This window comes from Temnothorax nylanderi, unplaced genomic scaffold (genome assembly GCF_030848795.1).
Source record: "Temnothorax nylanderi isolate EJ_2023f unplaced genomic scaffold, tnyl_v1.0 TNYL_tig0262_pilon, whole genome shotgun sequence".
NCBI classification, from domain to species: Eukaryota; Metazoa; Arthropoda; class Insecta; order Hymenoptera; family Formicidae; genus Temnothorax; species Temnothorax nylanderi.
The window spans coordinates 68,900-94,810 of NW_027249324.1; the positions used below are offsets into that span (position 1 = coordinate 68,900).

General features: G+C 37.3%; 1 protein-coding gene across 6 annotated transcripts in view; it reads left to right on the plus strand.

Moving 5' to 3' along the window:
* The window catches only part of LOC139780095 (uncharacterized), a 44,342-nt gene that overhangs the window by 3,245 nt on the left and 15,186 nt on the right, over nt 1-25,911 (plus strand). For 5 of the 6 annotated variants that reach the window (XM_071718605.1, XM_071718600.1, XM_071718602.1 and 2 more), the window contains exons 4-5: nt 311-425; nt 17,215-17,353. In XM_071718605.1, the coding sequence (XP_071574706.1) occupies nt 311-425; nt 17,215-17,353 (254 nt within the window). Of the gene's footprint in view, nt 1-310; nt 426-17,214; nt 17,354-25,653; nt 25,886-25,911 lie in introns of those variants that run through there. The other variant, XM_071718599.1, reaches the window with a different exon arrangement.

The window sequence follows — 25,911 nt, forward strand, 5'->3', positions numbered from 1 at the left end:
AACTTTTATTTCAAGGAAAAAATCATGTTCTGTCTAAGAAATTATATAATCGCCTTTAAAATTTCTTGAAAACGACGACATCTATGAAATGACTCGCATCGGAACCATGTATATGTCTCCCTTCAAACCGAACAACATTTGTTTGAAGAATTTTTCTCTAGAAACAATACTTTTGCATAAAAATGTGTCACGCTTTATTTTGTCCACCCTGTACATAATGTATGTATAAATATATGTATAAATGTATGTATAAATATATACATTTAATATTTTTATCCTTGCTTATGCATTATACATATACAATTTCCAGATGGTTGGTACATATATCGATATAGAAAAAGTGAAAAAAGAGCTGGACAAGAAAGCGCGAAATGATGACAACATCTCTATACGAAATCGAATATTAGACAACTGTATCGAGCAAGGTAAATTTATTGAAAGGCATAAAATTAAGTATATAAAAAAAAATAAATTTAGAAAATTAGAACTATTCATTACCTCATTCATATTGTAATTATTATCAGTCTCCTACACAATTATAAATTAAAATTAATTAAAAATTGATTATCATAACTTTATGTTAGTACAACTCACTGCTATAGCTTATCAGGAATACAAGTTTTCAAGTATAATTTCTGTGTTACAATTTGCTATTGCATCAAAAATATAATATTTAATATAGCATACTGTAATAATTATATTCGTGTATGTATCGTTTCAGTTAAAAACACGACTGACGAATGCAAAGTGATTCTTAGATTTTCTTTATGCGTAGCTGAGGAATCGAGACGCTATGTGAAATCGTGAAATGTATAATAAAGTAAAATTAATATTAAATAAAAATTACTATTATCCATGATTTGATAGAAAAATTAAAAATTTTATATAAAGAAGACATTTTGTAACAAATTAAACTTTTTCTTGGTAAAAATGCAATTATCTCTTTACAACATTTCGTCAATTATCAGACACATTGCTAAAAACCAATCAACACCGAATACATGTATGTACAATAGAATAAATCTCTTTTTCTTATTAAATCACCAACAATTTATTTATTATTTATTATATATTATTTCCCAGCATATTGTGTGTGTATATATACAAGATGGAGCATTTAAATTGAGACGCCTAAATATCTAAAAAATAAAGCAAACTAGAAAGAAATGTGTCAGACAAAAGTTATAAAGTTTAAAAGACGCATTTAATGACAGTATTAGTTCGACCATTTTGCAAAATTGAATACGTCTTCAAAATGCCATCAAACTTAAAATAATTTTTTCTTTTTTTTACAACAATCAATTCTTATCATTATTTTATGTATAAAAGTATGAAGGTAAAATCATCAAAAAATGAATACTTTACGAGATATTTCATATTTTATATTAAAAATATTATAATAAAATTTAAAATACCTCAGAAAATTATTAACGAAAGAGAGCTTTATTATAGCATTTTGAAAAGATCTTAAAATCAGTTACAAGAATATGACATAAAAAAATTGAAAATTCCATTTAAAAAATTTGAAACCACTTTGACCCCGACCTTGAAAAGGTCACTCAGGGTTAAGTTCATATTTCATCATGTGACCCCCTTCAAACCATGCAACTTTTATCTAAAATGTTTCTGTCTCAAACGTAAAGGCTATAAGACATTCCAGTGGATTAATACGTCGTATAATTAAAATGGCCCACCGTTATAAAGGATAAAGATATATACTTTATTTACCCCGAGGGGATTTTGAAGGGACGTACCCAACCCTATCATTTCATCCACTACCATTACCATTTCCTTTTTGGACCAACGGTTTAACGTCTCTTCCGAAAGACGGAGCCCAGTTTTCCATCTGGGGATACTGTATCCTTTTGAGATCTATCCGCCAGATGGGGGGCAGCGTTTTGCTGAGAAAAATTCTCATCGGCCTAGCGGGATTCGAACCCGGTTCTCCGGATTACGAATCTGGCGCTCTACCCACTAGACCAGCCGTCTCCCCTATGGCCCACCCTTATAATATATGTACATATATGTATACAAGGTGTTTCGTTTTAAGTGATACAGTCGATTATTTTGAAAATAAAGCATTTTCGAAAAAAATGTTCCATACAAAACTTGTAGTGTTTTAAGTGACGCATTGTGTAATAGTATTAGTACAATGTTGAATAGCATTGTTAAGATCACGTAAAAATAACCTACAAATTTTTAAATAGAAACCTCCATTTTTTATTACATATTCCTATAGCTTACCTCGAGAGCTTTTCAAAACATTATAATAAAGTTATTTTTCGTTAAGTTCTTTCCAAGTTGTGGAGCTTAAAAATTTCACAATATCGTTTGTATTAACATTAACCAAGATTTACCGCGGGGGTTGATCGGATTTACATCTCTCTTGTATGCGTATGCGCGCGCGCGTACATGCACGTCCACGAGGGGTAAGTCGCTGAGGGCATTTCGATGTACAAGGCATGGGACCTCCATTTAGACACGTAACGATTAGACACCGCACGAATGGACACGCACATTGAACGATTGGACACCGAACGATTGGACATCAAATGATTGGACACCGTACGATTGGACACGCAAATCGCACGATTGGACACCGCACGAATGGACACCGCACGAATGGACACCGCTTTAACATTGTATGGTTCACGTGATATTTGTGTATTACACGGTACATATGTAGGCGGGGAGGGGCTACCGCGCCTCTCCCCCACAAGCGCGGATGGATGAGGGTGGAGCCCACGCAAATCTCGGTTTGCGTGATAAGTTAAAAACCCATGTGGAACCAATCGTGCGGTGTCCATTTGTGTGGTGTCCACTTGTGTAGTGTCCAATCGTGCGGTGTCCATGTAATAGTGCGATGTCTAATCTTGTGGTATTTATCGTGCGGTATCCAATCGTGCGGTGCCAATTAAAACGTGTCTAATAATATGTGTTTAATCTAGCGGTGTCCAATCGTTACGTGTTCGAACGTGAAACATTGCCCGGGTTCACTAGTCGATGAAGAATCTGGTGAATATCATATTGAAATCAAGTTGAGATCATATGCAAATCAATAATCAATTTGATATTTCGAAGATTTCATCGCAATATCTGGAAAATATTATGTAGATGTCGACGATCTAGTCATCATTCAACTGATATCATACTGAAGTTGAATCAACTTCTCCATATATCGACTTGACTTGAATATGATATCTACTACACATCAACTAAATCCCCAATAATTGATCGACACTTATACGATATCTTCTATATATCAAATCGATGTGTATACTTCTATAGATGTCGACTATACGTCGATAAGTGATCGACAAAATATTATGCGAATCTGTCGTTCATGCAATAACACTATAATAATCTTTCTTTATATATTTCACCAGCGGTGATAATGTTTATTATCGGATATTCTGTATGTAATAAAAATATGAAGAATGAAGACAAATAAGTATAGATAATATGTTTATATTTTTTTTAATACGTACATCACAAAATATTTTACATATTTAAGTACAAATTATTATTTTTTTGTGAAAATTGTTATGCTATTCTGACACACACACACATATCTTCAGTCACCCTCAAAAGTGTTAGGAAATTGTGCAATGTAAGATTCAGTATCGGTACAATTTATCATGATAGCTTTCTGGACAATACTCTGTACAGGGCAAATTTTTAAACTTCCAAGCATGTAAAAAGAGCATAAGTTTATATGAGAAACTTTACATTGTGAAGGATATGATGCTACAAACTCTGTATCTTCCAAAATAATTGTAGTCAAAAGAACAAAGATTGATGGTGTCTGTTTATTTAAAAAACTGACAAAAATTCTTTCAATAAAGGCATACGTGTCATCATCTACCTTAACAATATGATCAATTGTTTTACTTCCTTGTTTGGCATAACATCAGGAATGATATTTGACATGATCTTTTATCATCCTCTCATAACATAAATTTGTTATATGTATTCCTTTCTCAATAAAGGCTTCTGTCTCCTCAACAGTAAGGGGAATTTCTACTTCTTTTCCAAGCAACGTAACATTAGCAAGTTTTGTTACATGTTTTTGTAAATGGTAGTTGAATATTGTTGAACACTAATTTATTGTTGAATCACTAATAACGTATTTATCAAGTAACTGAGAAAGTGACTGAAGGTATGTGTACTTGCGAGCAATTTGAGTTAGGACGCCACGCGTTCCTTGTACAAGCTTTAGAAGAAATCAATTCCCACTTTCAAATGAAAATGCAGAATAGCACCATAATGGCTCAAACATTAACACCGTTTTACCTAAATGCATTAACAAATGTACATTAAATGTCATATTCTGAAGGCCATACAGCTTTTGGAAATCTGTTACGTATTGAACTAGATTCCAAGTGGCATTATCGAGATCAGAAATAGAAATCTTGTGTCGAAGGAAAGTATAAATAGCAGAAACAAGTAAACAATGGTGTTTGTAATATCTCAAAGGCAGAATATCTTTCAAGCATGGCAGGCTGAAATAGAGAAACCACGCGCGCCATTCATTAGCTTTCCAAAAAGAACGCTCTTTAAGTGATCTAGGAAGCCTTGGAAAACTTGAAGGTGGACTTATTGCCAAAAGTCTATTATCAATATCATCACGTTTTTTAATCCTATATAATATTTTTCATTATGAGATGTGCTATCTAACCACAGACAAGTGACAAATTTGATTACACCTAAAAGGGCACAATGCATATAATCTAATACAAATCCATGAACAAGGTTAAATTCTGAAAGAACTGCTACGGGACTAACACCTTTAACTCCACGAAATTCTATACCAGTTTGTTTAACCTGTAACATATCTTCCCTGATACCGTCATTGGTTCGATCTTCAACCTCGTATATTTTTGTGATATTAGTAGCATTTTCAATTCGCGTCACGGTGTAAGTAATATTGAACCAGACAGCTAATATTCGCAAGAATATTGCAATATTAATGAGAGATGGATGGGATAGGAGCGGATATAAGAGACGCCAAATCGGAGTAAATGAACAACTGAACTTTGACGGAAGATGGCGGGGGAGCGAACGGACGGTCCGGAGGATAGGAGGAGAGATTGAAGAGCAGTGAGAGGAGACAAGGGCGTGAAAAACGGAAGAGAATAACGGAGTCGGTGGAGGAGATGTGGAGGAGGTAGAGGAAATGGAGGAGAAACTGAGAGCGACGTGAGTAGAGAATGGTGAAGGAAGAAAGCGAGTGTACCCTTTTGAGGTTGGGAGACGGAGAGGAAAGGAGAAGAGGCAGGGATGAGAGGGCGAGGATGCAAGAAGCAAGTCATGGACAGCTGTAGTGGCGACGCGTGGCTCGCTGGTTGAGAGGTTGGCACCACTTGTCGCTGGGGAATATGCGGGACCGGAGCGCGGAGCGGAGCGGTAGGAAGGAGAGGGAGGGTTCCGGAAAGGGAGGCGAGAGACTCGGGCGAGTACGCAGTGCGTGCAACAGGGCGGTGAAGAGGAGAAGAGTGATGGGATCAATAGAGAGTGACATCAATAGATCGATAGTCGATGGAGAGAGGTGAACGTGCGGCAAAGGCACGTGGTAGGTAGCAAGGTAGCAAGGCGAGCGAAGGTGAATTGAGAAGCGACTGAAAAGTAACAGCAGCCGAGGAAAGGAAGAAAGGAAAACGAAAAAAGAAAAAAGAGTAGAAGGAAGGGAGAGAAGGAATTAGCGAAGAAAAGGGGAGAGAATTAAGTAAGTAAGGGTGGAAAGGGAATAAAGCAGGAGTTGCACATAGGCAAGCACACGTAAAGGGGTTAGAAGGAATGAGAGAGAGAAAGAGGGGGAGTCAAGAGGTAGAACTTGAGAAAAGTTTGTTTGCAGGAAGTGGAAAGGCGAATTAGCAGAGAAGCGGACAGAGGAGGGACGAAGGAAGGAGATAAGGAAAGCGACTAGACGGTGAAGGATTGGAGTGCGTGATCGAGAGGAGTAAAGTCAAAGGGAGAAAGAGAGGAAGTACCGGAAAATGATGGAATGCAGAGGGAAGTTTATGATAGAGGCCATGGAGAAGATAGTGAAGGAGCAGGTAAGGGAGATAATGAAAGAAGGCAAGGAGGGTAGTAGGAGAAGAGAGGAGGAGATGAAAGAGCTGAGGGAGGAGGTGGAGAGCCTGAAGAGAAAGGTGTATAAGTTGGAGCAGAGCGCGGGAAAAAGGAAGAGGGACGACAGCGAGGAGAGTAGGGGCAAGGCTGGTAGGATGAAGTGGTGGGCAGAAGATTATGAAAAAAACGACGACGAGAAAAGAAAAAAGAATGTAATTATAAGAATCGAGAAAGAGAGATGGATGAGAGAGGGATCAAATTGGGAAAAGGTGAAGGAACTGTTCTCGGAAGGATTAAAGGTAAAGGTGAAGGTGAAAGAGGTAAGTGTGATAGGTCAGAGAGGGGATTGGGTGACAATAATAGTGAAGATGGGGAGCGAGGAGAGAGAGAGAGAGAGAGGCTAAGTGGAGGGTACTAGATGCAAGGAGAAAGGAAGGGAGCAGGTTGAGAGTGAAAATGGATGAAGATAAATCATTGGAGACGAGGGTAAGAGAAAGAGAGGAGAAAGAAAGGAGAAAAGAAAGGAGAGAGGAGGAAGGCGGGAGAGCAAGGAGGACAGCGGAGGAGGAGATTGCGAGAAGGATGAAAGAGAGCCTACTAATGGACTCAGACGAGGACCATAGAAAGAAAGGAGAGTAAGAGGGATGTAGGATGGAAATGAGAGAGGAAGGGAGATAGAGAGAGAAGTGGCAGTGGAAAGGGAGGGGAGGAGGAGATGTGAATAAGATGAAGGTATAACACAATTTGTTTTCAGAGCAAAGGTAGAATAAAATGGAGGGGAGGCGGCGAGCGAGAGGAGGGAGAGTGACGGAAGGAAAGGGGAAGAGCAATGGCAGAAAGGAGGGAAGCAGAGAGGTGGTTGAAGCAAAGGAGGCGGAAGGAGAGGGCCGGATGGAAGACGAAGGGAGGGGAAATGAAATGTAAGGTCGCTATGGCCAGGACGGGTTAAGAGACTTGATTGTACAGGGTTGGGTACGTCCCTGCAAAACGCCAATGAGGATGTAAGACTGTAAAATGTATTAATGATGTAAAGGTTTTGTGAAATATTGTAAAAGTTTTTGGGATTAATTTTTTTCTTGTACAGGGTTGGGTACGTCCCTAAAAAACGCCCTTTAAAACCCCTTGGGGTAAATAAAGTACACTATTGAATTGAATTGAACAACTGAACTTTATTAGTCCTTGCTCCAAAAACGGAAGCATCCGAACTGAACCTCTTCCAGTAACCACACACTCAGCGCCACACATGTGGCACGCCTAAGCTTGGCACAAACGCCATCTTCTTTCAGCTGCGCACGCAGGCACGCAGGCACTCGAGCAGCAGCTGTCGCAGCTACATACTCTGACTCAGTCGTACTTAGTGTGACTAGTTTTTGTCTCTGACTCGACCACGTTACGAGGCCATTAGCGAAGCTGAACACAAAGCCCGTCGTCGACCGACGCGTTTCAAGATCGCCAGCATAATCGGCATCGCAGAAACCGATAAGCTCTCTTTCGTTCCCATTCGCTCTATAGAGTATTCCGAGATTACTTGCTCCGACTAGATATGCAAAAATTCTTTTTACAGCTTTCCAATGCGCGCTGCTGTGTTTGTTCAAAAACCTCGCAACCGAATTTACCGCGAACGCTATGTCTGGTCTCGAAACTACTGTAAGAAACATTAGAGAACCAACTGCTTCTCTATACGGTACATTCGCGATTTCTTCATCAACCTCCGCAGGATACAATGGCGCGTGAGGATCAGCAGGCACGCTCACTGGCTTTGCTTCAACCAACTTAAACTTCTCGAGAATTGACCTCACGTAGCCGCTTTGATGTATGAAAATTGACTTTGATTCCCAATCTCGCTCGATCTTTAATCCTACAAACTTGGTTGCGTTGCCAAGCGTAATTTTGAACGCGCCTTTCAGCGATGTTATCACCGTATTCAACACACTCATCGAGCTTGATGCAACAAGCCCATCATCTACGAATAAAGCTAGTAAGACTACATTGTCCTCTATTTGTCCTTGAAAGATACAATGATCCGCGTCGCACTGGATCATTTCATACTCGTTTAGAAAAGAACTGAATTTCTGATTCCAGCACCGCGGTGCTTGCTTGAGGCCATATAGCGACTTATTTAGCCTGCATACGGCACTCTCACCACCATTCACTTCCGACGATCAGAGCCTCCGGAATCTTCATAGAGATGCTTTCTTCGAGTTCTCCGTACAAGAAAGCGGTGCAGACGTCGAACTGAATCAGCTCGAGGTCCTCTCGTGCCGTCCAAGCCAGGAACATCCGAAGAGAGTCGTAGCGTACCACAGGAGCGAAGGTTTCATTATAATCGATCCCTTGTTATTGCAGAAAACCCCTTGCGCAGAGTCGAGCTTTGAACACGCGGTTCTCTTCCGAATTACCCTTCACTTTGAAGACCCGAGTCTATAACCCGCATGTCGTTTCTTCTTTTCACCACCGTCCACGTATCATTTTCTTTGTGTGCTTTCAGCTCTTTTTCGATAGCTTTGGTCCATTTCGAGCCATCTGCTCCTTCCACTGTCTCGCGAAACGTCTCTGGGGCACGATACTCGACGAAAACTCCTGCGTACCATCTCGGCGGTCTGATGTCGTCTCGATTTCTCAGCTGTCGCTGATCTTGGGTTCCTGGGGGATTCTCTGCTTGATCTGTCGCTCTCCCTTCTCGATCTGCCGCTCTGTCGTCCTCGAGATCACCTTCCTCGTCTTCAATCTCGACTGCCTCTTCTTCTCTTCTCGCAGCCCTTGGAACAACAATTTTTCCTTCATCGGAGTCTTCTTCCGAACTCGCCGCATCCGGCATCTCGTTGAATACTACGTCCCTCGAGACGCTTACTCGTTTCGGATTATACAGTCGGTAATTTGCCGACTCATCTTGATATCCTACCAGTAACGTCTTTTCCGACTTATCGTCAAGTTTCTTTCGAAACTGCTTCGGTACATGTTTGTAGGCCGCTGAGCCGAAGATTCGGATGTGTTGTATTCGGATGTGTAGGTTCGGTTTCCTCCCTGACCATAGCTCGTACGGCGTTTTGATACCTTTACGACTGGAGTGAGTTGTACGATTCAGCACGTACACAGCCGTACTTACCGCTTCAGCCCACAAACACTTCGGGAGATCTTTCAATCGCAACATATAGTGCGCGCGGACTCCGTGATCGTCCGATTTGCTCCATCTGCTTTTCCGTTTTGTTGTGGAGTGTACAGGGCCGTATTTCCATTACAATCCGCCGCTGAGCCAGATATTCAATCATCCTCGAATTTTCGTACTCCCCTCCGTTATCTGAGCGCATTATCTTGATTTTTCGCCCGAACTTGTTCTCGATCATCGACTCGTACTGTTTGAATTTTTCCAGCACATCATCTTTGTGTCTTATGAAGAACACGTAGCAAAAACTTGAAGCCTCGTCGATGAATGTCACATAATACTTCGCGCCTCCGAGCGACTCGACTTGAAACGGACCGGCTACATCCGTGTGCACGCACTCACCCGGTTCTGAGCTTCTTCTTCTGAGGGTTTCCTTAAACGGGAGTATATGCGACTTCCCAAACTGACATGATTCGCAGAAAAATTTGTCTACGTTTTTCAATTTTATTCCATCAGCCAGACCATTCTTCACCATGTCACATAGTGCCCGAGCGCCGACATGACCCAGCCGTTCGTGCCACGTTTTCAAATTAAGAGCTGCGATATTCGCTTCGCTCGTCTCGCGCGATGCCGGGACACGGAAAAACATTCGATAAATCGAGTTACTCTGCTTCACACCGATCCCCATTATTTTGTTTCCCTTCAGAACAGTTACGCGCGAGTCACCGAACATTACTTCAAATCCTTTGCCGGTACAGTCGCCAACCGAAAACAAGTTTTTCCGCATTTTCGGCACGTAGAGTAAAATGGAGTAAATGGAAGTTTTTAATCGATTCCCTTAGGGTTACAATTCTCATCCATCACTACCCTTCTCCTCTCACTTAACCCTTTGGACCAACGGCTTAACGTCTCTTTTCCGAAAGACGGAGCCCAGTTTGCTCCGCACAAGAGCCTATCTTGCACGGAGGTCGCAGCTTTCGGAAAATAAATACCATGTTTACATGCTCTAGTGGACTCGAACCTGGTTCTTCAGATTACGAGTCTGGCGCTCTACCACTAGACCACACTGCCGCCCTTTCGGCACGTAGAGTACTCCCTCGATACGCGACTTGTACCACCGGCCGTCGATATTTTTCGATCACGACAGTGCCCTCACCTTCGACTTGACATTCGCCGTTGTCGCCGAGTACCACGGTGCCACCCTTTCCGAGACGGAAATTCACAAACCACTCTCTGCGAAAAGAGATGTGCCGCGATGCTCCACTGTCGGTCAACCAGATATCTTTATCATCGAGCTCTAGCAGTCGCCGCACTTGCTCAGCCGAGGAATTCGCGCACGTTTCCCGCGCTTCCGTACTCCCGCGTGTCTCGCCGCCCGAGACGACGAATGCACAGTCACGCGATTCATCATCCTGATTTTTCTTTTTCGACCAGCACCTACGCGCGATATGTCCCTTTTTCCCGCACCTGTAGCATTTTACATTTTCCTTCGAGTTCCGATTTTCCGACGCACTATTTTTCGTAGCAGCCAGCGCTTCCGTCGCAGCTGTGTGAAGTTGGCCCCCCCACTACTGAAAATCCAATAATAACTATTACCATTCGTTTGGTGGTCGTTTGGTGGTGTTTGGTAGTCCATTCCCGATGATTGGTAGTCAAAACTGTAACTAATAATGCGAAAAAAAGACATATGCGCGTGAAGTTAGCCCCTCCTCTGGTAAAACTCGGCTTTCCAGACTGCGTATATCGTTATAACTGTAAGCATTCGTTTCGTGGTCGCGTGCTGACGTTTGGTAGTCCATTCCTGTTGATTGTTAATCAAAACTGTAATCAATAATACGAAAAAAAGACACGCGTGTGAAAATAGCCTTCTCTCTGGTAAAACTCGGCTTTCCAGACTGCGTATATCGTTATAATTGTAAGCATTTGTTTGGTAGTCGCGTGCTGACGTTTGGTAGTCCATTCCCATTGATTGTTAGCTAAAACTGTAATTAATAATACAAAAAAAGACATACGCGCGTGAAGTTAGACCCCCTTTTTATAAAATTTGGCTTTCCAGACTGCATATATTATCAAATCGAACAAGTAACATTTACTTTACCAATAAATAATTAACCTGCACATATTATTATAACTATAAGAATTTGTTTGGTGCATTTAGTTTGGTGCAATTAAAAATATAATTGTTAAAGAAGACAATAAAATATATATGTGTGTAACCATGCGTTTCATAGAAATATTCTTGTACGATTGCATGTTTAATTATAATCATTAATATTTAATTAACGAGCATTTTATGATGTTTGGTAGTTAATTTTCAATAATTAATAATTTAGTAATTTATTAATAATTAGTAATTAATTAATAATTAAATACATATGGATCAAATTGGTGTAATCCACTTCTAACGTCAAAACGTTTTTTCAAGCTTTTTCTATAATAAATCGATACAATAAAATAATATAAAAAGTTTTTTTAATTCTTCTTGTAGTCATATTTCATAGTTATTTTTTGAAATGTCAAAGAATATATAATCTTTTAATTTTTAGAATTGTAGAGCGTAATTAAAATAACGACTAATTATTTTTTGTGATTTTTACGACTATGCACATTTAATAATTACAAAAAATATATATCTGTAGTATAAGAATTAGAATTAGTTGTTAATAGAAAAAACCTTAATAATCGCGTTAAGATTGATCAATTCCCTTTCAAAAATTTCTATCAGTGACTAGGATTACTATGAATACCCGTTTGCTAAGTTTGCTAATAGTTTACTGATATTTAGTATGTATATAACATGATCTCTCCCTCTTTTTTTCTTTCTCTCCCTCTCTCTTTCATTTATTGTTCATTATAAAATAAAATGTATTTGTTATTTATATACGTTTATTTTTTCGAACTTATTATATATATTGCTCCATACGGTTCTATCTTATGTTCTTGATTACAGTATTGTACTGAGTTCGTTAGATCATTATATATATACTCCATGTGCCGTATATTCTTCTTGCATATGGAATGTAATGTATATTTTTAATTACTAAATGCACCAAACGAATTCTTATAGTTATAATAATATATGCAGGTTAATTATTTATTGGTAAAGTAAATTTTACTTGTTCGGTTTGATAATATATGCAGTCTGGAAAGTCAAATTTTATAAAAAGGGGGTCTAACTTCACGCGCGTATGTCTTTTTTTTGTATTATTAATTACAGTTTTAGCTAACAATCAATGGGAATGGACTACCAAACATCAGCACGCGACCATCAAACAAATGCTTACAGTTATAATGATATACGCAGTCTGGAGAGCCGAGTTTTACAAGAGGGGAAGGGGGGGCTAACTTCACGCGCATATGCTTTTTTTTGCATTATTAGTTACAGTTTTGACTACCAATCATCGAGAATGGACTACCAAACACCACCAAACGGCCACCAAACGAATGGTAATAGTTATTATTGGATTTTCAGTAGTGGGGGGGCCAACTTCACACAGGTTTCCGTCGCGTCACTTCCGTTGTTAAGCCGGGCTTTCTCGCGGATGAGCCTTTCCGTTAGGTTATCCACCGTCTGTCTGTTCTCCTCTATGTTATCCCAGACCATTTGGAAAGCAGCATATTTCGGCGTCAAACTCGCGAGAACTTTCGCCATCACAGTCGTCTCCGACACAGTTTCACCGATATCACGTAATTGCTGCACCATGTTCTTTATCTTGGACACGTGCTGCACGACAGAGTCCTCCCCCGCCATTATACGTACGTATGAAATTTTTGCATCAGGAAGAGTTTATTCGACGACGATGTCTGCTTGTGCACACGAACCAGAGAATCCCATATTTGCTTTGCTGTTGTGCACGTGATCAACGACATGAGCTGCTCTCTTGCAATCGTAGTAGAAATAAGAAGCATCGCTTTCGCATCGTCCTCATGCCACAAGGCTGCACCCACTGCTGCCGCGGCTCTCACCGTTTCGTTCGCGTCCGCCGCGGGTTCTTGTAATACTCGGACACCATTCACCACTTCGTGCACGCCGGCTGCTCTGAACAGAGCTAGCATGGAAAATTTCCACGTTTGAAAATTTGTCCCTTCTAACTTCTCCACGTATCTTCCCGACACTTAATCAGCCATTTTTAGACACGAGGTAGACTGTTCGTGCATGCTCAAAAACCTTCACGCTTGATTTTTCGGCAAATGGCCGCCACGCGGCACACGTGTCCGCGAAATTCGCGAGCTACTCCAAAACACCCCTTTTCCACTCTCATTAATTTATGCGCAGCCAAAATGCCTGGGCCCATAACCTATTGAACCAGACAGCTAATATTCGCAAGAATATTGCAATATTAATAAGAGATGGATGGGATAGGAGCGGATATAAGAGACGCCAAATCGGAGTAAATGAACAACTGAACTTTATTAAACCTTGCTCCAAAAACGGAAGGATCCGAACTGAACCTCTTCCAGTAACCACACACTCAGCACCACACATGTTGCACGCCTAAACTTGGCACAAACGCCATTTTCTTTCAGCTGCGTACGCAGGCACGCGATTATTCAAAGAGTGGCAAAACCTTAATACTCAATAAGTAAGACTATTATCTTGAAGCATATTGATAACACAATTATCACCTACATCCATAGCATATTTAACTGTAATTGGACTTGTATCAGGATCAGCAGATGGCATTAAATTGTAACCAGGATGAGTACAATAACTACATCCATATATAAACCATTAAATTGCTTTATTCGCTGAACTAGGGGCTTTTATATGGAATCAAGAACACAGTTTAAAATAACAGTTTTACTGTTGATGCGAACTCCAGTTGGAGATATCCAATTTACTCCTTCAGAGTACAGTTTTTTGGCTTCACATAAAAAAGGGGAAAGAAATTGAATCATATCTGGATCTTTATCTCCAAACCAAAGTCCACATATCATTGTGTTTTTTAATGCAAACCGCTCTTTTGGTGGAAATTCATTCAGTCTAAATTGGATTGGCCATAATGTATTTTTGCGAGATTTAAAAACAGGGCACCTGTCCGTATTAAAAGTTATGCTTAAGTTATTTCTGTTGCTCAAGATTGACTCATTTTTACATAAATCCCTATAGATTGTTCCACTGAAAGTATCTGATATATCATTCTCATTTAGACATTTATCTCTGTACCGTAACAATTCCATTAATTTTCGGTTGTCTCTAATAATGTCCTTATTTGCTCTGCCATAGGAAAAGTTATAAAGAAATGTCCATTATTCATTTTGGAAATGTTACAGTCTGTACTACATATAGGACATTTAATGTCTTGCCTGCATCTCTTTTCTTTGGGAATGGAATGTTCTCCCAAGTAAGTGTTACAATTACTACAGTAAAAATGAAAATCTGGCTTTAGTTCAGTTTTAAATATACTTCGAAAACAATGTTCAGTTTCAACAATTTTTTTCTCTTGAAAAGTGGAGTTAATAAGCTTCAAAAGATCTTGTACAGCTACATCCGTAATTTCATGTCTCAACGTAAAATTAAGGATCATAAGTAGAACTTCAAATTTTGTGGTACTGACTTCACCACATAAAGGCATATTCAAGTCTGGACGAATCTTCTGATTAATAGTTTCATTAATTTCCACAGCATCTTCGTCATTAAGTATATGAGTTTCACATTAATCCTGCGGGGAACAAGATACTATACTTATTATACAAAATACAAGTCAAATAAATTGAAAGATTATATCAAAAATAGAATAAAATATTCAACACAAATTACATTTATTTTACCGAGTATACATAGCTGAGTACTAAGAAGTAAATGTCACTATTTTATTTGAGGAAAGTTGGCATTTTTTCATAATAATAAATATCTAAGTGTTTATTTACCTCGTTCCATATATTTTCAAGTAAAGAACATGATTGCGCGATTTTGTTAATACAAAATGTAGAATCTGTGTCAATTTCCTAAAAATAGAAAACAATGTTAAGATATTTCGGAAAACTTAACTTTTTCTTGTTAAGATTTTCTCTATCTATATACATATATAATTCTTTGTTACGGCTGACTCATCAACGCCCAGTCCAAACCTCTGAACCTAGAAACATGAAATTTGAAGGGTATATTCCTTCCATGGCATAAACACTCACTAAGAAGCGATTTTTAGAAATTCGACCCCTAAGGGGGTGAAAAGGGGTAAAATGTGTTTTCACGACTTTCTCAATATCTCTTGGGCCCGATGAGATATCGACTTGGTTTTTGCTTACAAAATTTACCCAAACAAGTGCTTAAAAACATAATTCAAGATTTTACCCTAATCATCTATCTATCTATCTATCTATATATATATATATCTATCTCTCTCTCTCTCTCTCTATATATATATATATATATATATATATATATAATTCAATGTTACGACTGACTCATCAACGCCCAGCCCAAACCTCTAAACTTTGAAACATGAAATTCGAGGAGTATATTCCTTCCATGACGTAAGCACCCACTAAGAAGGGATTTTTAGAAATTCGACTCCTAACGGGGTAAAAAGGGGTAAAATGTGTGTTACCGTAGCGAAGTACGGGTATCATGCTAGTACAATATATATTTTTTAATGTTTAATAAAGATTACACTATTTTATTACAAAATCTATATATATGCAGAAAATGTCTATGAATAACTACATATATTACAAAATTTGTGAAAATTTCTCCAGAATTTTACCTCACTGAAGATGAGCTCTTCATTATTTCTTTGGGAGTTATCACAAGTAGACGTTTCCAACAAATCTATATACTTTCGGCAGAAGTACAGCCAATACTTACAATTTGAGCTCCTATTTGTGGGCATACAGCTGCATTTTGCCCCTGTTAATACAAAGTAATATTAAAATTGTCTATAACTTTATCTGTACTTAAATAATCATATGTCAATCATAATCATATATTATCATGTATAATATAATAAGTGCCATATATAAGTCTTATTTAGGTATTTATTAAAAATTCAGCAGATACTGTGTGCAGCTAAATGACTTTAATTAAATTGATTATATACTTAAAATCTCTTGAGAATATATAGTTCATAGTATTAATGTTTAATAAATATAGAAGAAAGGGAAGTAAGATGACGAATTGTTAATTTTTCTAAACTAATAACCTTAAAAAATATAAATTTAAAAAAATCTAATTTATTTAATAGTTTTTTAATTATTACAGATAATAAGCAAGGTTTTATTAAATCTGTAAAAAATCGATTATTATTTTTACATCACAGAAATGAGGAAAAACCATACCTGTTCAGCGATTTTCTGTTGACGCTTTTTTCTTGAATGTTTTGTTTGCTTCGGTTCTTTTGGGTTAGGATCCTTCATCCATTGCTTATATCCTCTTGGTCTTTTGGGCATTATTTGAAATAATTATCTCAGCACAATACCGTGAGTGTTATTTGCAAAGTGATCTTCTGTATCAAACAAAATTTCGGGAGAGACTCGTTTAACTCGTTTAACTACGTTAAACAAACACTTATAGTTGCCCGCGTCTATGCACAGCAGCCTGTGATTGGTCACAGGCCTCTATGCTTCACCGTGGCCAATCAAATCCGTGTTCAAAACGAGCGTTTCAATCGTGCGATGATTATCGGTAGATGATCGGCAGATGCACAATTGGCGGTATTCTTACGTAACCTAAAATAAGCTAACCAGTGAAAGCAGCGTTTATGCCTTTTGCCGCGTAAAAGTTTCGTGTATTTTACACTTGTATACTTCATTACAAGAATTGATTCTTTTACAACGTGCAAGTTTTTGTTACATTAACATGAAGTGGGCTCACGTTAAATACGATTTCGACGGGTCGACAGGGGAAGTCCCGCTTTCCTTTATACGGACGAACAATTTTGTGGAAAGTTCTCATTACGTACTTTTTCAAAGATTTGGTGGAATGCATTCTAATATTTGGCAATTTCTTCGTATGTATTGTTTACTATCGCAACAACTTGTAAATTTTCCGCACATTGTATAAATGTGTTTCTGCAATATAATCTTTTTACCTTTTACAGATAATTTAGGTGAATTGCTTATCGATCAAGAGATAAATATTGGGAGATTAACGGAGGGACGTAGCGTAAAGAGAGTACGACATAATAAAATGCGCGACAAGCGCATTGCGGAGGCACAAGCCTATTTGAACTTAGGAAGGTAATTAATACCTGTTTTAAAGGCAATTTTACGATAGAGATAAAGAATATTATAAATATTGTTGCGCCCGTGCTAGGACCCTTACGAAAAAGTAGTACTAGCAATCAGTACTCAGTACTGAGTGATCAGTACTCGTAGTATTGAGAGTATTAGTATGTTAATACTCATGAATACTGCAGAATGGTCAGTACTGTGTCTGTCAGTGCTTACAGTACTGGCAGTACTACAAGCAATAATACTCATTATTACTTCAAAGTATTGAAGTGGTCAGTACTTTATCAGATTAATATTCGGAGTACTATCATGATAGTACTGCCAGTACTGTAAGAACTAATAGGCACAGTACTGACCATTCTGCAATATTCTTGAGTATTAACATACTAATACCCAATCAGCAGACAATGTTTTTTAAATGTGTTTTTAATATTTATTTTTTATTAATTATACATATGTACAATTCATTGTAAAAATAATATTTATTTAACGTTTATTTAATATTTGTTTTACATTAGTAAGTTATTTGCAATAATAAGTTAAAAAAACATTTATTTAACATTTATTCGACATTAATTTAATATTTATTTTATATTAATTATTCATTTGCAATAATGATTTAAAAAAAATCAATTGGTAGTAAACCCTCGAAAAATTTAACACAGAATATGACAGGGCTATTAGGGTCGAACGCAGATTTCGGTGCGTGATGTCAATCAGTAGATTTATTCATCTAAATACATTAGTCCGAACGTTTCGGCTCCATTCGAGCCATCCTCAGCAATAACAATCATGTGTCACGCGTTCAAACTGCCATATGGTAAGTTTACCGATTAAATTGTCGGAAACATCGACCAAATGATCGATATCTGAAAATTAACTATGTTAGAGTCAAGTAATAAAAACCGAAACTTCAGCAACTCACCAAAGGGCCGAACAACGCGGAAAATAAAACGGTGTATAAGCAGAATAACTCGCGAGGAGACTCAACAGTCTCATCGACACGCCAAACAACGATGAAATGACAATCTCTCAAAGGAGAAGCGTGTCAACAGTCTAAACAGTGTCGCGGATAATACATAGTGTGTAGAGTCGATGAGAAAAATAATAGAATAAATATAACCAATCGCAAGGCAGGATCTCGCCGCGTCACCAAGTTATTATATCTACAGATAATAAAAAGTACATAGGTGTAACTTATAATTTATTTAAGACCTCTATATATGCGTGGTGTAAAAATTCGGTATCATTTTGTGAATTAATCCCGTTTTTTTGTAGCTTAATGTGAGTCATCTCAGAGACCAATCTTCTGGAGAGATATCTTTCACTATCTAAAATTTTGACATTCTCCCAATCAAATTCATGATCAAAATTCATTCTGTGATCAGTAATAACTGATTGAGTCGTGGTGTTCCTGTGAATGATGGTTACGGTGTTCTGAGATTCTCGTTCTCAATTGCCTCTTTGTCTGGCCTACATACGACGCGTCACAATTTTTACAGGAAATTTTGTAAACCACATTCTTATTAGATTGACTTGGGAGAATGTCTTTTTGTACTTTGATAAATTTCTGAAGTTTGTTTAGACTATAGAAAGACAGGTTGACATTTATGTCCTTCACAACCCTTCTAAACTCTTCAGAAATACCCGGAACATATGGGACAGTAAACCAATTCCGACGATCCTCTTCACTCGTAGAAGAGGGTACATTTTGTTTACGAGTACATTTGTAAAGTAGTGATTTTATTCGCGTGTTAATGGTATCATAGATAAAAGCCACAGGATAGTCATTATCCAGAAGAACATCTATAATGAGCTTAATGTTCTTAGCATGGTATTTTGGATGAGAGAGTAAAAAGGCTCTATCAACCATACCCATGATCGTGCCTCTTTTTTGAGAGATAGAGTGCTGCGACAAGAAGTTAAGGTAACGGCCAGAAAACGTTGGTTTGTGATACCAGTCAAATTCTATTATGTTTTCATTATTAATGATTGTCAAATCTAAAAAATTCAACCTATCGCCGATTATTTACAAACAAAAATTTGGTTCTCCCATGGGCTCTCCGTTTTCTCCCATCGCAGCTGATATAGTAATGCAGGATCTAGAAGATAGTGTTTTGCGACAACTCACCCTTATTTTACCTTTTTATTTTAGATACGTGGATGACATAGCCATGGCCGTGCCTTTTTACGCTCTTGACACTATTTTGAAACTTTTTAATTCTTATCATCCCAGACTTCAGTTCACTATTGAGGTAGGGGGCGATAGGTTGAATTTTTTAGATTTGACAATCATTAATAATGAAAACATAATAGAATTTGACTGGTATCACAAACCAACGTTTTCTGGCCGTTACCTTAACTTCTTGTCGCAGCACTCTATCTCTCAAAAAAGAGGCACGATCATGGGTATGGTTGATAGAGCCTTTTTACTCTCTCATCCAAAATACCATGCTAAGAACATTAAGCTCATTATAGATGTTCTTCTGGATAATGACTATCCTGTGGCTTTTATCTATGATACCATTAACACGCGAATAAAATCACTACTTTACAAATGTACTCGTAAACAAAATGTACCCTCTTCTACGAGTGAAGAGGATCGTCGGAATTGGTTTACTGTCCCATATGTTCCGGGTATTTCTGAAGAGTTTAGAAGGGTTGTGAAGGACATAAATGTCAACCTGTCTTTCTATAGTCTAAACAAACTTCAGAAATTTATCAAAGTACAAAAAGACATTCTCCCAAGTCAATCTAATAAGAATGTGGTTTACAAAATTTCCTGTAAAAATTGTGACGCGTCGTATGTAGGCCAGACAAAGAGGCAATTGAGAACGAGAATATCAGAACACCGTAACCACATTCACAGGAACACCACGACTCAATCAGTTATTACTGATCACAGAATGAATTTTGATCATGAATTTGATTGGGAGAATTTCAAAATTTTAGATAGTGAAAGATATCTCTCCAGAAGATTGGTCTCTGAGATGACTCACATTAAGCTACAAAAAAAACGGGATTAATTCACAAAATGATACCGAATTTTTACACCACGCATATATAGAGGTCTTAAATAAATTATAAGTTACACCTATGTACTTTTTATTATCTGTAGATATAATAACTTGGTGACGCGGCGAGATCCTGCCTTGCGATTGGTTATATTTATTCTATTATTTTTCTTCATCGACTCTACACACTATGTATTATCCGCGACACTGTTTAGACTGTTGACACGCTTCTCCTTTGAGAGATTGTCATTTCATCGTTGTTTGGCGTGTCGATGAGACTGTTGAGTCTCCTCGCGAGTTATTCTGCTTATACACCGTTTTATTTTCCGCGTTGTTCGGCCCTTTGGTGAGTTGCTGAAGTTTCGGTTTTTATTACTTGACTCTAACATAGTTAATTTTCAGATATCGATCATTTGGTCGATGTTTCCGACAATTTAATCGGTAAACTTACCATATGGCAGTTTGAACGCGTGACACATGATTGTTATTGCTGAGGATGGCTCGAATGGAGCCGAAACGTTCGGACTAATGTATTTAGATGAATAAATCTACTGATTGACATCACGCACCGAAATCTGCGTTCGACCCTAATAGCCCTGTCATATTCTGTGTTAGATTTAAAAAAACATTTAGTTTAATATTTATTCGACATTAATTTAATATTTATGTTACATTAATTATTTATTTGCAATAATGATTTTAAAAAACGTTTATTTAACATTTATTCAATATTAATTTAATATTTATTTTGCATTACTTATTTATTTGCAATAATAATTTAAAAAAACATTTGTATAATATTTATTCGACATTAATTTAATATTTATTTTACATTACTCATTCATTTGCAATAATAATTTAAAAAAACATTTATTTAATATTTATTCGACATTAATTTAATATTTATTTTACATTACTCATTTATTTGCAATAATGATTTAAAAAAATATTTATTTAATATTTATTCGACATTATTTTAATTCTTCGAGTGGGTGTCGGCCACCCAGACAAAAATTCAGGCCCGATATTTTTAAGATAGGCTTTAATAATCAATGTCCCTCCACATATTCTATTTGAAACACCCTTTTAAGATGTTTCGTGAATTTTTACGTGCACATAATTAAATTGGAAATATGAGACTGAATCCATCTGGGTGCCGACCATCCAGTATGGTCAAGGCGTATTAAAAAAAGAGGTGTGGCCTCGGGAGGGTTAATATTTATTTTACATTAATTATTTATTTGCAATAATGAATTGAAAAAAAACATTTATTTAACATTTATTCGACATTATTTTAATATTTATTTTACATTAACTATTTATTTGCCATAATGATTTGAAAAACATTTATTTAACATTTATTCGATATTAATTTAATATTCATTTCACATTAATTATTCATTTGCAATAATGATTTGAAACAACGTTTATTTAACATTTATTCGACAGTAATGTAATATTTATTTTACATTAATTATTTATTCGCAATAATGATTTAAAGAAACATTTACTTAACATTTATTTAATATTAATTTAATATTACTTCAAATATTATTTTATATTAATTATTTCATTATAAGAGATGTTTTATTATTTTTCTGTTGTCGTTTTGCTCTATAAATGCCGTTTCGTGGCAAATTTCCGCGTCACGTATCTATGTATATAAAGCTGATACATATATTATACAGGGTGTCACTGAATGTTTGGTACTTTTCTCATATTTAGATAGAGCGAGCCAAACTGAGTCGAAAAGTCATGTACCATTTTGCAATTTTCGCAATAGTTGATGAGTTATTAATGATTAAAAATCGCCGTATTAGCCCGGCCCACCGCCAAATCCAAGCGAGCGCGAGATGCGGCCGCCCCGCGGTCGGCGCGCGGGCAGTTGTTTTCTACTAGCGGCGATGATTACGCACGAACGGCGCGTAACGCCGGGCCCCCGTCCTGAGCGATGATAGTTTCTCGCCTTTTTTAAATAAAAATAAAATTTTCTAACAACATACAAAAATTTTTTGTGCGTACGTATGTACATACGTGTGTACATGCATACACACAGGAACATATCAATTGTACTGCTTAAAAAAGCGATTACTCAATTTACTTTTTTTCTTTTAGTAAGTAACGGTTGTCTTTAAGAAAGAATATTTTCTTGATGATAGTCTTAAAATGTACAAATTTTAGAAAGAGTCTTTATCATGTACTCGAAAGAAGAATTTATACTCCTTCAAAGAACATAATAAAATTTTATCAAAGAAAAGTCAAAATAATAAATAAAGTAATATGAGGACCCTCGAGATTAAAATAGGAGAAGTCAAGGCTATGAGGGTCAGACGCAGATCACAGTGAGTAATATCAGAAATAACTGATTTATTCGTCGTTTTGATACATTACATCGATCCGTACGTTTCGGCTCAGTTTTGAGCCATCTTCAGCGGTAGTTACAGAAATTAAGTTACACGTTCTCCGTACCGTATGGTGAGTATACTGATTCAAAGTATCAGAAAAATAGATCAATTGATCCATATCTGTAAATTTGTTCAATTAATGTTGAGATATTAAAAAGATCCCTTAGGAAACTCACCATTCGGTCTGAAAAACGTGGAATACAGAGCCATGTACATAATAAATACTCTCTGCGAGAAGACTTGACGATCTTATCGACACGACACATGCACAATGATATGAAAGGTCTTGCAAGAAGAGGCATGTCGTAGGTCAACACACCGGCGAGGATTATAACAAAGCACGATTTGACACCGTCTCAAACTGACACGGATTTTTTGCATCATGCATATGTCACGGTTTTGAGCAAATTGTAATCCATGCTCATGAACTTTGGTCGTTGGCAAATCGGGGTTTTACTATTGGTACATGTGACGGTACATGTGACATATTGTGACGGTGTCAAATCGTGCTTTGTTATAATCCTCGCCGGTGTGTTGACCTACGACATGCCTCTTCTTGCAAGACCTTTCATATCATTGTGTGTCGTGTCGACAAGATCGTCAAGTCTTCTCGCAGAGAGTATTCATTATGTACATGGCTCTGTATTCCACGTTTTTCAGACCGAATGGTGAGTTTCCTAAGGGATCTTTTTAATATCTCAACATTAATTGAACAAATTTACAGATATGGATCAATTGATCTATTTTTCTGATACTTTGAATCAGTATACTCACCATACGGTACGGAGAACGTGTAACTTAATTTCTGTAACTACCGCTGAAGATGGCTCAAAACTGAGCCGAAACGTACGGATCGATGTAATGTATCAAAACGACGAATAAATCAGTTATTTCTGATATTACTCACTGTGATCTGCGTCTGACCCTCATAGCCTTGACTTCTCCTATTTTAATCTCGAGGGTCCTCATATTACTTTATTTATTATTTTGACTTTTCTTTGATAAAATTTTATTATGTTCTTTGAAGGAGTATAAATTCTTCTTTCGAGTACATGATAAAGACTCTTTCTAAAATTTGTACATTTTAAGACTATCATCAAGAAAATATTCTTTCTTAAAGACAACCGTTACTTACTAAAAGAAAAAAAGTAAATTGAGTAATCGCTTTTTTAAGCAGTACAATTGATATGTTCCTGTGTGTATGCATGTACACACGTATGTACATACGTACGCACAAAAAATTTTTCTATGTTAGAAAATTTTATTTCTGTTTAAAAAAGGCGAGAAAACTATCATCGCTCAGGACGGGGGCCCGGCGTTACGCGCCGCTCGTGCGTCGCGCCGTGTCATCATCGCCGCTTGGAGTAAACAACTGCCCGCGCGCCGACCGCGAGGCGGCCGCATCTCACCGCGCGCTTGGATTTGGCGGTGGGCGGGCCAATACGGCGATTTTTAATCATTAATAACTCATCAACTATCGCGAAAATTGCAAAATGGTACATGACTTTTCGACTCAGTTTGGCTCGCTCTATCTAAATATGAGAAAAGTACCAAACATTCAGTGACACCCTGTATATGTATGTGTGTGTTCAGATATTGCGCTCGAATTCCTTCGCGTTTTGCAAACGCCCGATCGTTTCATTCAGATGGCGCGACGCGTGAGTCGCCACTTTCAAAGCGCCCCCCCCCCCACCTTCCTCGCTCTCGTTCAGTGTCATGGCCGCTCTTGCTGCGTTTCTTCGGACGAGACGAGTACGTTTTCCTTCTTTCGTAACTGATTGAGCTAAGCGGCACGTATTCTGGAGACCAACCGAGCGAGATTCGACTTCCCAAGGAGAGCTCACCGCCAGAAAAAGGAGAGCTGCGGCAGCTCGCGTCCGAGAGAGAGGATTGAGGCGAGGAGTCCGGTCCAGCGAGCAGGGCCCTTCCGATATTCTCATTTGGGACGCCATATTGGAATATCGACATTGATCGTAGTAGTACAAGGGGCTCTGCAAGGTTAATTCTCGTCTTGAGATCTTGGAATTGCTCTCATTCTTGTGGCTCTGGTTTATATTCTAGCCCTAGAATTGATCTCGTAGACAAATGCAGAGGCCCCCCTCTCTTTTCTTTTCTTTTCTTTTCTTACTTTGATTTCAATCAGTAATCCAGACTCCTTAATTCCGTCCTGTAAGATCTGGTTAATTCTTGTCTTGAGATCTTGGGATTGCTCTCATTCTTGTGGCTCTGGTTTATATTCTAGCCCTAATGTAATTTTAATATATGCATTACAATTTTACACTGTCAAATAATAAATAATATCGTTTGATAATAATAACAACAGTATAGATAATAGTAACAATTTTATTACTTGACTTATTTCATTCTATTTTTGACAACTCGTATATACATTAATTGTGGCTAAGGTCTATACTATGTCATAGTGTAGATCTTAGCTACATTTCTGGCAAGTCAGTCCAAAGTATGCGGCTTTGTTCTCTATCCTTTTTATCTGTAGCAATTTTATTTCTTTTTATTTTTTAATTATTTTTTATGTATTATTTCTTATGTGTCAGGTTTCTGAAGAAGACTAAGTATATAAAGTCGAAACGTAAAACGTTAATTGTATTTAAAATTTGTTTAATTAAACGAGATTTTGTTTTTAAATTTAAGTTAATGACCTTTTTATAACTCGAAAATCAGCCAGCCTTCCTTCCTATAGTTTATTTTGTGCTATTAGTTTTTTTAATTTAGTTATATTTTTTTCCATTAACACATTTGTTATAGTGATTGTGCAGTAGAAAATCTGAAAAAATAAATATTTTTAAAGAGTAAAGATAGTATATATTTTGAAATATATGTATTTTATGTAAACATAACATTTAAATTTATTTGCAGTTTATTTTAGAATATGCCAAAAAACACCGTTTCATAAGCTTTCCAAGAAAGTTAAAAGGCAGAAAGTGAATGTTGAAGTTGTAGAAGAACTCAATTCAACAGATTCTTTAATTGAATTCGATCAATCGTATATTCAGCAACCACATGTTTCCGTTAAAAGCCAAAGTTCCGTAATACCAGATTTTCTTCATAATCAAAAAGAATCTGAACTTTCTCATAATTCTTAACTTTTTCATCATTCTGAACTTTCTCACCATTCTGAATTTTC